This window comes from Vombatus ursinus, unplaced genomic scaffold (assembly GCF_900497805.2).
Source record: "Vombatus ursinus unplaced genomic scaffold, bare-nosed wombat genome assembly UNPS02009918.1, whole genome shotgun sequence".
NCBI lineage: Eukaryota > Metazoa > Chordata > Mammalia > Diprotodontia > Vombatidae > Vombatus > Vombatus ursinus.
In genome coordinates, this window is record NW_020949696.1 from 882,219 (window position 1) to 898,835 (window position 16,617).

The following is a 16,617-nucleotide window of genomic DNA, read 5'->3' on the forward strand; positions in this document are numbered from 1 at the left end:
GAGCATGAATGGATCTCTCATATTCCATGTTCTCTCTCTCCCTCTCTCTCTCTCCCTCTCTCTCTCTCTCTCTCTCTCTCTCTCTCTCTCTCTCTCTCTCTCTCTCTCTCCCTCTCTCCCCCCCTCCTTCTTTCTCTCATCTTCTGGTGTTCCCTTTCTTACACCCCACCTCATTCTGTCTCACATATCCATTGTTCTCTCTCACACACTGTTGGGTTCTCTCACATACCCCCAATGTTCTACCACACACATATCCCTATTTTTTCTCATTTACACACACCATTGGTCTCCCACACACACACACCCCTATGTTTTTTCTCTTACAAACCCTTATTCTCTCTTACACACTCTTGTACTCTCATACATTTCTGTCTCTCTCTGTCTCTCTCTGTCTCTCTCTCACACACACACACACACACACACACACACACTCCTACCTCTGTCCTCTCTCTTACATAGACACACACTCCCTCTGTACTTACACGTATTTCTGCTCTCACACACAAACACCTACTTTCTCTTACACACCCTTTTGCACTCACACACTCATGTTCAGTTTCACATACACCCACATTCTCTCACAAATACCTCCATGTTCTCTCTTACCTCACATTCTTACTCTCTGACACCTCCATGTTCTCTCTTTATCTTACACACTGATAGCTTTTTCTTTCAGACACCCCTATATTCTCTCACACGTCTCTCACAGAGAGAGGTTCTCTCTGTGCCACACACCTCTGTGTTGCCTCTCATATCCACCCTTGTTCTCTCATACACCTATATTCAAGTACACCCTTGTGTGCTCCCACAAATGCCCCTTATTCTCTCCTCTCACTTCTATCTTTCTTACACAGACTAAGCCCTCCCAAATCTCTTTCCCTTCAGCTGTTTTGTCTTCACTTCCCCAGGTGGGAGTGTGGGAGAGGGAGGGTGATAGAGAAGTGGGATCAGGGGTGGAGGGGGAAGTAAGGAACATGATGGAGGGAGCCCACCTGCAGGGAGAGAGGGGAGGGGTTGCTGCATGGGCAAGATGGAGGGGGAGAATCTTATCCAATGATTGCAGCTCTTCCTTGCTGGCCCAGTGCTGTGGGGAGGGCTCTGAAGAGCATCAGTGCTATTTTTAGAACAAGAAGGAGAGAGAAAAGGAGAAAGGGACAGCCCCAGAGAGAGTCCAATTGGGAAAGAAAACTCCCCCATTCCGGGGACTCAGGAACACCCTGTGCTTGGGCATCCCTCACAACCACTAGGCTGCCTAACCAGTTGAGAAGAGGGGAAGGGGGGTGATGAGGGGTCTCCCCCTGTTCACCCTATACCTGTTACCCCCACCCACCCATCAAAGGTTAATAGTTGAGATACCCCCAGGTTGAAAAAGAAATCAAAGGTGGTAACAAGTCATTTCTAAGGGAAGAGGAGGAAGAGGAAACAATTTTTACCAAAAACAAAACTAAATTCACTTCTTGCATGTTTATTAGCTACAATATAAATCACAGAATGTCAGAACTAGGAGAGATTTTAGAGACCTTGTAGTTGGAACCCAGGGAGGTGAAGAGCCCTGAATTGGATGAGCTTACAAAGGGATCAGAGATACAAAATCTAGACAAGATTCAACAAGGTCCCAGCGCTCCAGTGGAAGGTTACACTGCAGAAACAAGTGTGTTAGGGAACTTAAAAAAAGATGCTGTGTGAATGCCATGTCCATCCAGGGAAGGCTTTCTGAAAAAGGTGGCATTTGACTTGGGCTTTAAAGGACGGATAGTGGGGCAGCTAAGTGGTGCAGTGGATAGAGCACCGGCCCTGGATTCTAGAGGACCTGAGTTCAAATCTGACCTCAGACACGTAACACTTACTAGCAGTATGACCCTGGGCAAGTCACTTAACCCCATTGCCTAGCCAAAAAAATAAATAAATAAATAAAGGATGGATAGGGATTCATCATCATCATCATTATAATCCAGCCTTAGACACTTGCTAGCTGTGAAACCCTGTGCAAACCACTTCACCTCTGTCTGTCTCCGTTTGCTCCTCTGCGAGAAGAGGAATAATAATAGCACCTACCTCCCAGAGTTGTTGTGAGGCTCACACGAGATAGTAACATTTATAAAGCACTTTGCAAGCCTTCTATAAATACTAGCTATTATTAACATTATTATTAGTAATGACAATGTATAGGAGGCAGCCAGGTGCAGTGAATAGGGGGCCAAAGCTGGAGTCAGAAAGACCTACATCTAGCAAATATTAACTGTGTAATACTGGGCAAGTTTCTTGACTTCTCTGAGGCCCCAGGCCATTCTCTAAGGCTAAAGTATAGGCCTGGCACTGATCCTTATCACTAGAGGGTATTTCCACACTGAGCATTCCCTACAGGCATGAGATAATCAGTCTGGACCAAAATAATAATCATAATAACAACAATTACTCCTACTATATAATTACTGACACATATGTTGCACCTTAAAGCTTTCCAATTTTTCTACACATAGTTATCTCAAGAGGAGGGTTTGGGGTGGGATGGGGCCGGGAGAAGACAATACAGGCAAAAGGAGTAAGTAGAACAGAGATTGGAAATCAAGTGGCATATTTGGCAAGCAGATTGTAACCTCGTAGACCCAGAACGTGCATGGAGCAGAGTGTAGCTTTTGTGGAGGGCAGGAATTGTAAGACCAAAAAGGTCTGTTGACACCAGGTTGTTGGAAAGCCTTGAGTGTCAGGCAAAGGAGTTTGAATTAGATGTGGTAGATATAACTGAGATGGCGAGAGACCCAAATCAGGACCAGGGACAGAGCAGAGTTCAGCCTCAAGACCTGGGAGGAGGCTTTTTCAGAACAGGGGGCATTGGCAGGAATGATAGCCTGTACTAGCTAGGGCAAAGGCAGGGGGCATAAATATAAGAGACAGTATGGTAAAGTGGAAAGAGAGCTAGGCTCTCACTGGTGCCAAGAGTCACTCTGAGCCTCACTTTCCCCATCTGCAAAATGAGAGTAATAAATAGGGCCTGAAGTACCTAACCAAACAAGCCAAGTGGTTTTGAGGCCTAAATGAGATAATGGATGGTAAAGTACCTTGCAGACCTTAAAGAGCTATAGGAATGTCAGTCGTCATCATCATTGAGGGAAGATACTTCAACACTTTGTTGACCATGAGCAACAGGAGAGAAGGAGAAGTCAAAAATAGCAACAAAGTTTTGAACAAGGGAGAGAAGGGGAGTGCTGGTGCCCATCACAAAAGAGAGGAAAATCAAGAGAATGGGCAGAGGAAAGATTAAATAAGTTTGTCCTTGGACTTGCTGATTCTGAGGTTCCAGCAGGACCTTTAGGTGAAGATGTCCTGTAGGCAGATGGAGATAGGAAACTGGAGCTCAGCTGTACACAGGGATGGCCATCCCCATGATCTGACAGTCTCCCAGATTTGTTCCCCCTCCATGATGGAGAATGCCAAAAGCCTTCTCTCTGATCACTGCTACCTCTCTTTCTCCCTAACTTCTCCCACCCCTCTTCTTAGTCCCTCCACCCACCACCCCCAGTTCTCCCAGTCCACCCCCATTCTGGCCTCATTTCCCTGCCTTCATCCTCTTGATCCTATGGTTGACCAGCTCAATAGAAGCTCTCAGTTACTCTTTGATCCTTTGCCCCCTCATCCTATCAGCAGTTATGCTTTGCTAAGCCCCAAAGCTGTATCCCTTCCTCCCAATTCCCAATCCCATCTCTTCTACCTAGTTGTTGGTGAGTGCTGCTGAAAAAAGTCACCCCACCCTGCTAATTGGGTTCTCTACAAATTTATGTCCCCTGATATCAACTTGACCTTCAAGGTTGCACACAATGCTTTTTTTCTTCCCTGATTGACTACCTGTCAAAATTTCCACAGCAACTCTTCCAGACCTCCTTCTCTCTCCTCAAATCCCTCAATAGAGGACCCAACTCGTACTCCATTTAGAAAAGAAGCCATCCATCCACCACCTTGTCTGCATCATGACTCAAGACCATCATTCCTCATTCTCTTCTTCTAGGATCCAGTTTTTAAGGAAGAGGTGACCCTTCTTGCTAAGGCTAACTCCTTTACTCATTCCCTCAACCCCATTCCCTTCTGTATCTTCCAAGAGTTTGCTTCCTTGATCATTTCCTCTATTTTTCTCATCTTCAATCTCTCCTTATTCACTGGTTTCTTTGATGCCATCTATAAACACTCCCAAGTCTCCCCATAGCATTAAAAAATATCACTTGACCTTGCAATCCCCTCATGCTCTTGTCCTACAGTATATCTGTTCTCTCTTCCATAACTAGAAAGGGTATCCTGTCCTAATTATCTCAATTTCCTCACCTGCCACTCACTTCTCAATCACTTGTGATTTGATCTCCAAAATCACCACTAGACTGAAATCTGTCTCTTTAAAGTCACCATCAATTTCTTCACTGTTCAAACCAGTGGTCTTTCTCAGTCCTCATTCTCCTTGGCATCTCTGTAGCTTTTGACACTGTCATCTCCCCCCTTCTGCCAGACACTCTCTCCTCCCTTGGTGTCTGTGATACCTCCCTCTTTTGGTCTTCTCCTACCTGTGTGACTACTTATCCTTACTCTGCTTTGCTGGGTAATCATCCTTCTCAATTTCACCAAGTGTAGGTGTCCCTAAAAGGCTTCATTCTGGGGCTTCATCTCTCTCTTTTGGTGATCTCATCAGTTAACATGGGTATACCTGAGTATCATTTCCGTGCAGATTCCCACATCTACACGTCCAGCCCTAACCTCTGTCCCAAACTCCATTCCTACCTACATCATTATCCACCTGATGTCCCATCAAATTCAACATTTCTAAAACGGAACTCATTATTGTGTATTTCCCCCAAACTTCTTTGCTTCTCTTGAGGTCACCACCATAGGTCCAACCAATATAAGGTTTGCCACCTCACCCTCATCTTCCTTTTCCATTCATTTGCCAAGTCTCATCAATTCCCTCTTCATAACTCAGGCATCCATCTCTTTTCCTCCTCTCACCCTCTACCCTATTTCAGGTCCTTATCACCTCTTGCCTTGACTCAGAGCCTGTGCATTAGTTTTCCTGCTTCTAGTCTCTCCTCTCCCTAGCCTGCTTCTGCACAGCTGCTAAATTGATATTTCTCAAATATAGATTTCCTCATCTTACTTCCTTGTTCACAAAGCTCCACTGTGTCTCTTTTGCCTCTGGGACAAAACACAGCCTGGTATTGAAAGCTCTCAGCAATGTGGATCCCACCTCCTCTTCCTGTTGGATTTCATAATATTCCCCCTTTTATGCAATCTCTGTTACAGTCAAACTGGCCTCTGATTGTTCCGCCCATGTGATATTCCACCTTCCACTTCGATGTTTTTGCCCGATTGTCACGTAGCCCCTCCTCATTTCTATCTTGTAAAACCCTTGGTTTCCTTCAAAGCACAGCCTGGGCCTCTCTGGACTGCCCTGCTTCTTTGCAGTGTCTCCTTCACTTTTGAAATGACTTAGTATTTATTGATGTTGATTTATTGATTTCACATGGTCTCCCCAGTAGAATGGAAGGTCCGTGCGGGTGAGGATCTCATATTTGTCTCTGTATCCCCATAGTGTCTGGCTCCAAGGAGCCACTTACTAAATGTTTCTTGAGCGTAATTGCTGAGGAGTTTCAGAACTGTACCCAGAGATTTGGGAATCCTCCTTAGGGGTGCTAATTGAATCCTTGGTAGTGGATAAGATCACAAATAAAACAACTGACATTTATCTGGAGTTTCACATGATCTCATTTGAGGTGTCCTCAAGTTCCCCAAGCTGAACATTCCATCCATTCTGCCACATTTTGTCTCAGTATTCCAGATGTGGTCTGACCAGGGTGCACACAGTTTAACAGGACAATCACCTCCTCCCTCCTGGGAGCTTTGCCTTTCCCAAAGCAGCTCAAGATCACAAGAATGTTTTTGGATACCATCTTACCCTGTTGGCTTATGATCAGTTGGTAGTCCACTAAAGCACTGAGATCTTTTTTCAGACAAACTGCTGTCTAACAATTGCCTCCCTCATCTCATTCTTGTAAAGTCCATTTTTTGAACCTAGATGTAAGACTTGACATTTATCTCTATTATATTTTATCTTACTAACTTTATTAGCTCTGTGTTCTAGCAAGGCAAGCTCTTTCTGTATCCTTTGCAATCCAATGTGTTAGCCATCCTCTCCAGCTTTGTGCAGTTATTATGATGGGGTACTATGTTCTAAGGGGCCCCCCAGTTCTGACATTCTGTGTCCTAAGGGTCCTCCCAGCTCTGACACTCTGTGTTCTAAAAACCCCCCAAGCTCTGACATTCTGTGTTCCAAGGGCCCTCCCAGCTCTGACATTCTGTGTTTTAAGGGCCCTCCCAGCTCTGACATCCTGTCAGTTCTGACATTCTCTGTTCTGTGATCCCTTCTGACAGAACTTCAAGGTCACAGAATCTCAGATATGGAAGGGACCTCAACAGTTAGCTAGCCTAACCTGTCCTTGTTTAGGAATCTCCTCTATTATATCTGTGACAGATGTCATACATCTGCCTCTTAAAAATTTCTGGTAAGGGAGAAATGCTACCTTCCAAGGCAGCCCATTTCATTTTTGGACTGCTCTAATTGATAGAGACCTTTTCCTTCCATTGAATTGAAACCTATTTCTCTGCAATGCTCCATTTTGCTCCAAGTTTTGTCCTGTGGGACCAAGCCTGTGTCCTACTGTCCATTTCTGTTTCATCATACTTTGTTTGAGGCTCCTTCCCAATTCTATGTCCTATATTCTAAGGACTCTTCCATGTCTAAAATTCTGTTTATTCAAAGGACCTTTCCAGCTCAGCTGTTCTGTGTTCTAAGAGCTCTTTCAAGACTAACATTGTGAGATTCTAAGAAGGCATGACATAGACTGGCAGAGAAATGGCCACCATAGTAAATAGAGTTGCTATGGGCAGATGAGATGGAGGGCCCATTCTCCCCCAAATCACCATCAATCTGGGGAAGGAAAACCCAAAATAGAGGTCTGGGCTTCAGCTACTAGGCACTTTCTACCTGGTGAAATTTGTTACAATCCTCACTACTAGCAATACTGATTGAGAGCTGAGCCCACCAGTGAGAGAGGAGAGGCAGGACTACTTACCTATCATGTCTACCCTGGATAAATCTCATCCAAGGTCAAGGCAAATACCTCGCCCTTCTAGGCTACTGAGTGGGGTGTTGTATCACAGAGAGACCGGGGTTCCTTGCCCAAGACTACTCAGCCCCTTAGCTTAAACCTATCCTTTAAACCTGTGGGACTAGGTGAGGGAAGACAGGGGCAAGAAGGAAACTGGGCAGAGAAGGGATATCAGTATAGGGCTCACTTTGTTGTAATGGAAGGAGTCCTATGCTGGGTGGGAGTCAGGAAGGCCTGAGTTCTAGTCTTGAGTTTTCCCTTGATGCTGTGACCTGGCCAAGTGGCTTACCATACTCTCTGAGCCTGAGGTTCTCCAGCTATAAAAATGAAGTACTATTGATGTCAGGGCTATTGTGAAAGTCCAGTGAGTTAATGTGTGTAAAGCTGCGCAGGCATTGTAAGGCCCTAAACACATATCTGAGGGAGAAGTGATTAGGTTATTCTTTCGGGTACAACTGAAACACCCCCTTTGCCATGAAGCCAAATGATCTCTTCTTCCTCTGAAGCCTAGGAACCCTGTATTAAGGCCAAGAGTCCTTAGCATGTAGAACATGGAACACAGAATGTCAGAACTGGGAGGGCTCTTAGAACAAGGAATGTCAGAGCTGGAAGGAGCTATAGAACACACTCAGAATAGAGGATGTCAGAGCCGGGAGAAGCCTTCGAATAGTGACTATCACAGATGGAATGATCATGCTGGAAAGGCCCTTAGAAATCATCTGGTGTGCTTTACACATGAGGACCCTGAGGCTGGGGTGCGCTATGGGACTTGTCCAAGGTCACATAGGTAGTAAGAAGGAAAACGGGCGTCCACACGCAGGTCCTCTGATCCCCAATCCTGAGAGCACTGCCTCCGCTACAACGGGAATTTCTCTCCTTTCCGGAGCTGGGGACCAACAGCTAATCGAGACCCCCTCCACCCTCAGCGCCCCACTTCCCAATCCCGGGAGAAAAGAGACTCGCGTGGCCGAGCAGGTGAGCACACGGCAAAGGGAACGGGTGCGCATGGCACCAGCTCGAGATGCTGCCCTGCGCTCCCCGGGGCCCTGTGCTCACCGACTTAGCTAGAGCCCCGGACCCCATAGGGGAGCGGAGATGGGGGGAGGAGGGGCCGAGCGGGGCGGAGCTTCGAGGCCGAGCAGGAGGGGCGGGACCTGCGGGGCGGGCCGAGAGCGTCACGAGGGTCTCGCGCCCGTCTGAGCCCACCAATCAGCGGGCCGGCGCGGACGTCCCCGGCCCCCGGGAGGGCGCGGGCCCCAGTCGGGCGGGCGGCAGCGGCGGCTGCAGCGGCTGCAGCCCCCGGTGGAGGTGGAGACGGCGCGAGGCGGCGCGGCTGCTGCCGGCGCGGGGCGGGGCGCGGGGCGGCCGGGCCAGGGCAGGGCATGCACCAGCCGCCGCCGCCCCCCGCAGCCCCCTGCCCGCGCCCGCCCCGCAGCCGTCCCCCGGAGTCCCCGGGCCATGGTCCGCCGCCGGGCTACTGGCACTGCCCACCCCCGCCGCGGCCCCGGTCCGCGGCCCCGGGGGGGAGCCCTCCGGGACCCGGGGCTGCGGCCAGGACGCGGCCGACCCCGCCGCCTCCCCCGGCGCCCCTCGGAAACTTCTCCCGCTCCCCCTCCTCCTCCTCCTGCTGCTCTGCCCGCGGCCCCTGGAGCCCGAGCCCAGCCCCGCTCCAGCAGGTAGGCGGGCGGCGCGGGACGGGGCGCCCAGAGTCCTGGGGCTCCCCGGGAGGCGGCAGCGCGGGCCGGGGGGCGCGGGGGGCAGCGGGATACAGGTGGGGGACAGCGGGCTACAAGCGGGGGCTGCGGGGGACAGCAGGCTACAAACGGGGGGCAGTGGGCAGCAAGTGGGGAGCTGGAGGTAAGGGGTCGAGGCGGGCAGGGGGTTCCGAGGGGCCAAGGGCTTCGGGAAGGGGTCCGTGAAGGGCAGGGGCCAGCCCTGTGGCTGGTGAGGCGACAGTCGCCCGGCTTCCAGTGCGCTGGCCAGGTATCTGGGCGGGAAGATTAGGGGAGGGATTGCAGGGTCCCTCAGGAAGGAATCCTAGGAGGGAGTCACCTGGGACCCTTCCCCATGCCCGGGGCCTGGCAGGTGGCCCCCCCCAGTGCCTCAGCGGTAGGGGCGGGTGTGAGTGCGTGTGTGTTGATGCCGCACAGTGGAAAGAGACACAGACGGAGGGCGCCCGGTGGCGGCGTCAGGCTGGCTCGGGAGAACCGCCACTAATTGCACCCTGAGCCACTGGGGAGCTGTGGGAGGGAGCCCCGAAGCCCGAGACACTTAGCTTAGGCTGAGAGAGGCACCAGGCAATTAGTCGGGGCCGTTGCATAATGCAAAGACCTTCCTCCTTTGTCTGGAGGGAGAGGGAAGTCAGAGTCTGAGCCCCAGGTTGGCGAAGAATCCAGCCCCAAGGGGAGGGGAGGGTCCTTGTTGGAGCCCATGACCCGAAAGAAAGGGGTGGACCCTGGCTGGGTAAGCTGCTCCCGTCCTTCACCCAGTACTGCCCATCTGCTCAGTAGGAAGGTAGCTCCCATCTTTCCTGTGCTCTGTCCTCCAGGCGCTTCCTTCTGGGAAAGTTGAAGTCCCTTTCCCAGTGGGAAGGGATGCGGAATGCCAGAGCTCTGGGTCAGTTTTAAGGGGGACTCCCGCCCAGTTGTTTCCTTCTGGGAAAGTTGAAGTCCCTTCCTGAAGAGGAGGTGGGAATGTTGAGATTGAGAGTAGGGTTTTGGAGTAGATCTAGGGTGGTTTTACCTCAATCTTGTAGGGGCAGGAAAAATCAGTTCCTTTTCCAACCCCACCGAAGCTATGGGCCTGGGGGGAGCCTTGGACCTTTGGAGTTCCTCTTCTTCTCAGTTTCTTTGGAGAGCTGCCTTCTTCAGGATGGTCTTTCTCCCTACCACTCCTCTGAGTCACTTGATTCAAACTAGGTCTCTGCCCTCAGCTTTGATTCTTAGAGTGGGAGATGTGCTTGGGCTTCCTGATCCTTTCTGTGATTCTGGGTCCCACATTTGACCTTGAGCAAGCCCCTTCTTTTCTTGGGAGTAAAATGAGGGAGCTGGTCCCTCCCACCTCTCATATCCTGCGTTCTGAGGTCCTTTTCAGCTGTCTTGTGGCGTTCTAATGTCTTCCCCAGCTCTCAGGATGTGTTCTAAGGGTCCTCCCAGCTCTGATAGTCTAGGTTCTATTGACTAGTTGTTCCCAGGAATTCATACTAGCCATATCACCACTACATAGGCAGGGACCACAAGCATGTGGGGGAGGGGGGAGAGAAGAAACCTTTCTGTTGTCTTCCCCAGTACCACCTGAGGCAGCTCCCATCCACCCTCTAATCCCCGTCTGCCAGAACTGGAAGGGCACTGAGACATCTTGTTCAACCCTCCCCTGTTATTTTACTCAGTTAGGAAACTGAAACCCAGAGAGGAGAAAAGACTTACGTAGCATCAGCCATAGTCTGTGACCACAGCTGACTCCTTTCACCCAGTAGATATGAGGAAGGAGGGTTTTTCCTGAAGCACACTTGGTCCATTTGACACTGGTACATCTGCCAGGGGACCTTTTGGCCACTCCAGTCGAGTAGTGACCTTAGGAGTCTTCCTGAGTCTGCCCCACACCAACCTGGGCTCTTCAAAACTCGGGTCAGATAAAAATGGGGTGGGGGGAGAAGGCCAAAAACAGCATGGCAGGAGCTCCTGCTGTCCATGGACTGTGTGTCCCGAGGCATTCAGCCCATGAGCCAGATCTCCAAATGACAGCTGTCAACGAATTTCTAGAAGGTCACTTGTTCCTGGCCCTCCAACCCACTCCCCTCCCTTCTTGTTAAGCCCCTTTAATAGCCTTCAGCCTCCACAGCCCGGGTGAGAATTCCACCATGATCCTGCGTGTGGATTTAAGGTGCAGCATTTGCTGGGTGATAGAGAATCATAGACTCACAGAATGACGGAACCAGGAAAGGCCATTAGACCATGTGATTTCAGAGCTGAGAGGGCCCTCAGGCCAGACTCAGAAGACCCTATGGGCCAAGGGGCATAGAAAAAAATGTTCAGTAAATAGAGAAGGAGCCCCGTGGTAAACATCAAATTAGGAATCCAGAGAACTGAGCTGCCCCTCCCTCCTCCCACCTTTGCTACCACCCAACTCACACAAGGTGTGACCTTGAGCACCAGGTCCCTTGTGCTCCCTGAGCCTCAGTTTCCCCATGTGTAAGATGAAGGCCTTGGGAAGGCCAGTTTTTCCCATCCCTTCCAGCTCTGACATTCTACCATGTTTTGTCCTTTGTAACAAGTGTTCCTTTCCTCCTCGTGGCTTGCCAGCTTTTTGCTTCGACCTTTCTTTCTCTGGCTTTTTGGTTCCTTTTCCAGGCAAAACAACATCTCTGCCTGTTCACCTTGGGAGTATTTTTAACAGGTCGTTCTGAGACTAGGGAGTGAAGGGATAATTAGCCCTCTGTTTGGCTGTGGGAGCTGGGCAGGCCCATAATCATCCCTCACATAGGCACCCGGTTTTGTAGTTTACAAGGTGCCTCTGCAAAGTGATTTTGAATAATCCAATATCCTTTTTTGATCCTTACAAGAGCTCCGGAAGGTAGGTGGTGTAAATTGTGTTAGCCCCTTATTAACTGATGGGGAAACTGAGACCCAGAAAGGGGAAGTGGCTGCCTATTATCCCAGGTCCAAGCAGAGTCAGATCTGGAACCCACATCCCCAGACTCTAGCCCCCAGGGTCTTTCGTCTGTATAAAGCTGTAGAAGGTGTCTTTTTCCTATTCAAAGGTTTCCTCCATCCTGATTCTCAGGCCCTGGAAAAGAGGCATCTTCTCCCCTCCATGTTGGGAGCAGGCAGTCACCCTGATGCCAAGATTTACCCTCCAACAACTTTGCCCTCCTGCTTCCCTGACCCACCCCTGGCACCCTCAGCCCTAACCCCTGCCGAGCCATGGACTCTCCCCAGAGCTCTGTCCCATGCTGCCCAGATCAACCTTAACCAGTTTTGACAACATTGACTCGTCAACCCTGAGCCATCGTACGCTCTGCTGGCATGGTGTTCATGATTGTTATTTGTTATGTGGTGACTGTTATGGGGCTTGGTCTTCCTCGGTCACACTGGGGGCTGAGTAGCCTTGGACAGCTAAAATGAAGGGCTTAGCTCTGAGTTCCCTTTCAGTTCAGTGGCTGTGATCAAATAATCCTCGGTGACTCCTCCTCTCAGGGCCTCAGTTTCCTTAGGTGTCCAATGGATAATGGATATCTAAGATCCTTGCTGGTTCTGACCTGAAAGTTCTGTGGTTCTGTAACAAACAGGGAAATGCCATCCCCACTGAGGCCAGTCCAGATCAGTGGTGTGCCCTGAAGCAGCAGGCACTAAGTTAAACCTAAGTGGAACATCCCAAGGAAAGGCTTGGAAACCCTAAAACACATTACCTGAGAATTGAGGTGAAATTTGAGCACGTTTCTGATGGTCTCTCCTAACCTGACTATTCTCAGGCTCCCTGAGGCCTTCTCTTTTAGGGACCAGAAACTTGTTCCCATACATTAGCCCAACCTGGCAGCAAGGAAATTAGCATAAAAGGAATATGCAACTTACATCTGAGTCTCAGTTTCCTCATGTGTAAAATGTGTCAGATTAGATGATTTCTAAAATCCCTTTCAGCTCCAAATCCTATGATCCCTTCTGGCTTCTACCCTCTGTCCATGTGTAGAGATAATTAGAGGTTAGAATCTTAGAAGTGGGCTCACAGGATTCCAGGAACTTCCAAAATATATTAGGTTCTATTTCTGAGCAGGAAACCGTACAGTAGCATCTCAGAAGGCTAATGTCTCAGTCTATTTGAGCTCTCTACCAGTTGGGGTGATCCCTCCCACTGTTAGCTGTCATTGCTGACAGAGGTGGGAAAGCATGTTCGGAGAGTGAAGTGACCTGGGAATCAGGAACCCGGGTGTTCATGTCCTGGTTCTTACCAGCTGTGTGATCCACCCTTGGCAAGGCTTCTTCACCTCTCTCAAGCCTCAGTTTCCACATCTGGCAAATGGGGGTGATGATCCCTTGATCAGCTCCCTCCCAGGACTGGTAATGCTTAAAGAGCCCTAGAAATAGAATTTTATTTATCATAGGAATTTTATTCCACTGAGATTTAAGCAAAGTTCATAGGAGTGGGTTGGAAGGGGTTGTAGGAGTTTTATAGCTGGACAACAGCACAGAGATTACTCAGCCACCCCCCATGACTGACCAGGAATCCCCTCTGTGGTGTGCCAGACGAATGGACCGTCTTTGTTCCCGTGCCGTCCAATGACAGTGACACCTGCCTTGCATCATCGCTGGGGCCGTCCTGACTCACAGCCTCCCCTTGCTGCCCGCAGGTTGGCGTCGACGGCGGGAGGCTGAGCCATGCCGCCTCAAGATCAGCGGGCAGCGAGCCCAACCCCTTTGTCCCGAGAGCCATGAACAGCTGCAGGTACAACGGGGGCACGGGGCAACCCCCAGGCGGTCTCGGCTTCTCCGTCCATGAGCCCGAGGGCCAGCCCTTGCAGGCCCTGGGTAGCAGGGGCGCCCGTCGAAGCTCGGGCCTGGAAGTGGTTGTGTCTAAAGGGGAGCAGGTGCGGGTGTCCCCGGCCAGCCTGCATGACCGAGTGGAGGAGGAGGAGGAGGAGGAGGAAGGAGCCCGTCCACCCAGGAGGGGCCTGAGGAAGACGCAGAACGTGGGCTACCGGCTTGGGCACCGTCGAGTGCTCTTTGAGAAGCGCAAGCGGCTCAGCGACTACGCTCTGATCTTTGGCATGTTTGGCATAGTGGTTATGGTGACTGAGACGGAGCTGTCCTGGGGCGTCTACACCAAGGTACCCTTCCTCTAGCATCACACCCTCCCCGGCAAAGTCTGCCCGCTCTCCTGGGAGACTTGTTAGAAACTCAGTAGGGGCCTCCACAGGTGTTTACTCTCAGGCCCCCCTCTTTTCAGCTCCTGGCTCTTTCCCTGACTGGCCGTCCCTTCTCTTTGAACCCCAGTAAAGCTGTGGTGTTGGATGGACCAGAGCAGGGGTCTCCTCCAGGGGCCCGCGAGCCCGCAGGAGGGCCACAGATCAATGTCAGGGCATCTGTAAACTTGGACGGGGGAAAAAATGACGTCTTTGTTTTCACAAACCTTTAACTAAATGTGGTTGGTTGTTATGTTTTGTCTTTTGGCATGACCAGTTTATTACATGAATGAGATACACTGGTCCAAATTAAACAGCAGACCCCAAGTGGTTACATTACACAAGCTGGGAGGTTGGCTTATTTTAAAATTTCTTCTGAGAAGGGAGGGGTCCATGATACCAAAAAGTAAGAAGCCTTGGGCTAGAGGATAGTATTAGTGGAAAGAACACCTGGCTCCCGGTGAGTTGGAGGTCTTGGGTTCAAATCTCACTTGTGTTCATTACCTGTGTTACCTCGGGCAAGTCACAATCTCACTGGGCCTCTGTATTCTCAAGTGAAGAAGGCAGGGTGGGACTAGACCCTGAGGCCCCTGGGCCTTTCCTTCTGAGCTGTTCTGGAGCCAAGGCTAGGGCAGGAATCAGCTTAGCTCCTGACCATCCTTGATCTCAGTCCTCAAGGCAGGAGCCTTTTGTGGACAATATTCATGGAAGCCTTTTCTACAGAAATGAGTGTCTAGAAGAGAGCCCAAAGGCAGGGAAGGAAGGCTCTGAAACAGGGAAATCCAGAGGAAAGAGGAGGAAAAAGAAAGAGAAGGAGCCCAGACGGCCAGAATCGAAGGGGAGAAGGGGCCTTCCTCCAGGACCCATGTTCTCTGGGCCTTTCCCCCAGTGCTCTGATTCCCTAGAGGCTGTGTGACCTTAGACCAATCGCTTATCCTCTCAGGTCTTCACTTTGCTTCTCTGTCTGTGTAGCCCCTGGACATCATGAGGAGGGTATCCCCTGCTCTTCCCTCAAGCTGACTTCCCAGGCTTTTGCAGGGAGGATGTCTGAGATCTAACTATTCATGGGCCAGAAGAGCTAAGATAAGAGACTTAGGGACGCCATGTAACTCCCTGTGTGACCATGAGCAAACTGTCTCCCCTCCCAGAATCACTTTAGCCATCTGCAGAATGGGCCTGGTAACACTGACCATCAGGGGATGCTTTCTGTTAATCAATTGTGTTTCACACCCGTCTTTTTCCTCAGTTAGCCCTGGGAGATGTGGCTGTTGTGTGATGGCAGAGGCCTGGGTCTAAGCGCCAGCTCTGGGGCATCTGGCTGCATTATTCTGAGCCGCTGGTTAGACTTGTACTTCAGATCCCACTTTGTCATGACAAACGGTGGTGAACCCTCGAAGGGTTGGAATCCTTGTTATCACCTAGGGAAGAGGATGGAAGAAGGCTGAGAGGCCCCTGGGAGGCCAAGTCCTATGACTGCCAACTCACTATGCTTCCCAGTACGTCACCTGGCCTCCCGGGGCACCATGCCATAAATACACATTGAGTTTTTACAGGAAGCCTTGAGGGTAGCACGTCCCATTGCCCCGGACTTTTCCATGAAGGATTATTCCTCTTTCCCTGTAGACCTGCCTCCAGCCCATTACCAAAAGGAAAAGCTGGGGGGGCTTTGCTGCTGTCTAGGAAAGAGTCTTAGAGTTGAGGTCAGAGGATCTGGGTTAAAATCCTGCCTCTTGTAATTAGTCACTGTATGACTTTGGGCAGATCACCTGACGTTTCTGAGTCTTCCTTTCCTCCTCTTTAAAATGGGGGTGTTGTAATCCCTGTGTTCTGAAGTTATTCCTGGCTCTAAATCTACAATCTTACATGAGGTGTGGCCACTCCCCCAACCCTGACTCTCATGGACCCCTTGCTCTCTCGTTCCCAGGAATCTTCATATTCATTCACACTAAAATGCCTTATCAGCCTCTCCACTGTCATCCTGCTGGGTCTCATCATCATGTACCACGCCCGGGAGATCCAGGTGAGTACCTCGCCTCAGCCCCACCCCGTGCCCAGAGCTCCCACAGCCCAGCAGTAGAGGGCAGCTCCTTCTGGCCACAGCCTGGGAGAAACCCCTCTACTGGGCCAGGGGAAGTGGGCTTCCCTGTTAAGGCTTCTGCTCCAAGAGGCCAGCCAGCCTGGGCTTTCCAAAGGATGCATTCAGCTCATTCAGCAAACACTGATTCAGTGCCCACTGCAGACAGGGTCCTGTGGATGGAAAGGAAAAAATACATCAATTCTTGTCCTCTAGGGGAGAATTTCCTTTTGGGGCAATCAGCATACCCTCAGAGAGGTAAAGAGCAAGTAATTGGAGTAGGGAGTAGAGACTGGGAGGAAGGCTCTCTCGAACCACTCAAGTGAGCCAGTGGGACCAGATGGTCTCTAAGGCCCTCCAAGCTCTGACCTTCTGTGTTCTAAGGGCCCTCCCAGCTCTGCCATCCTGTGTCCTGAGGGCCCTCCCGGCTCTGCCATCCTGTGTCCTGAGGGCCCTCCCGGCTCTGCCATCCTGTGTCCTGAGGGCCCTCCCGGCTCTGCCAT

At 50.7% G+C, this 16,617-nt stretch overlaps 1 protein-coding gene across 7 annotated transcripts in view; it reads left to right on the forward strand.

Annotated features, from left to right (window-relative positions):
• KCNN1 (potassium calcium-activated channel subfamily N member 1) overlaps nt 1-16,617 on the forward strand; it is a 36,458-nt gene that overhangs the window by 1,376 nt on the left and 18,465 nt on the right. For 6 of the 7 annotated variants that reach the window (XR_003568344.1, XM_027853237.1, XM_027853238.1 and 3 more), the window contains exons 2-3: nt 13,489-13,965; nt 15,965-16,060. Coding sequence is in view for 6 of the 7 variants with exons in the window: in XM_027853237.1 (XP_027709038.1) it covers nt 13,489-13,965; nt 15,965-16,060 (573 nt within the window). In the remaining variant the exon portion in view is untranslated. Of the gene's footprint in view, nt 1-8,792; nt 8,822-13,488; nt 13,966-15,964; nt 16,061-16,617 lie in introns of those variants that run through there. The other variant, XM_027853239.1, reaches the window with a different exon arrangement.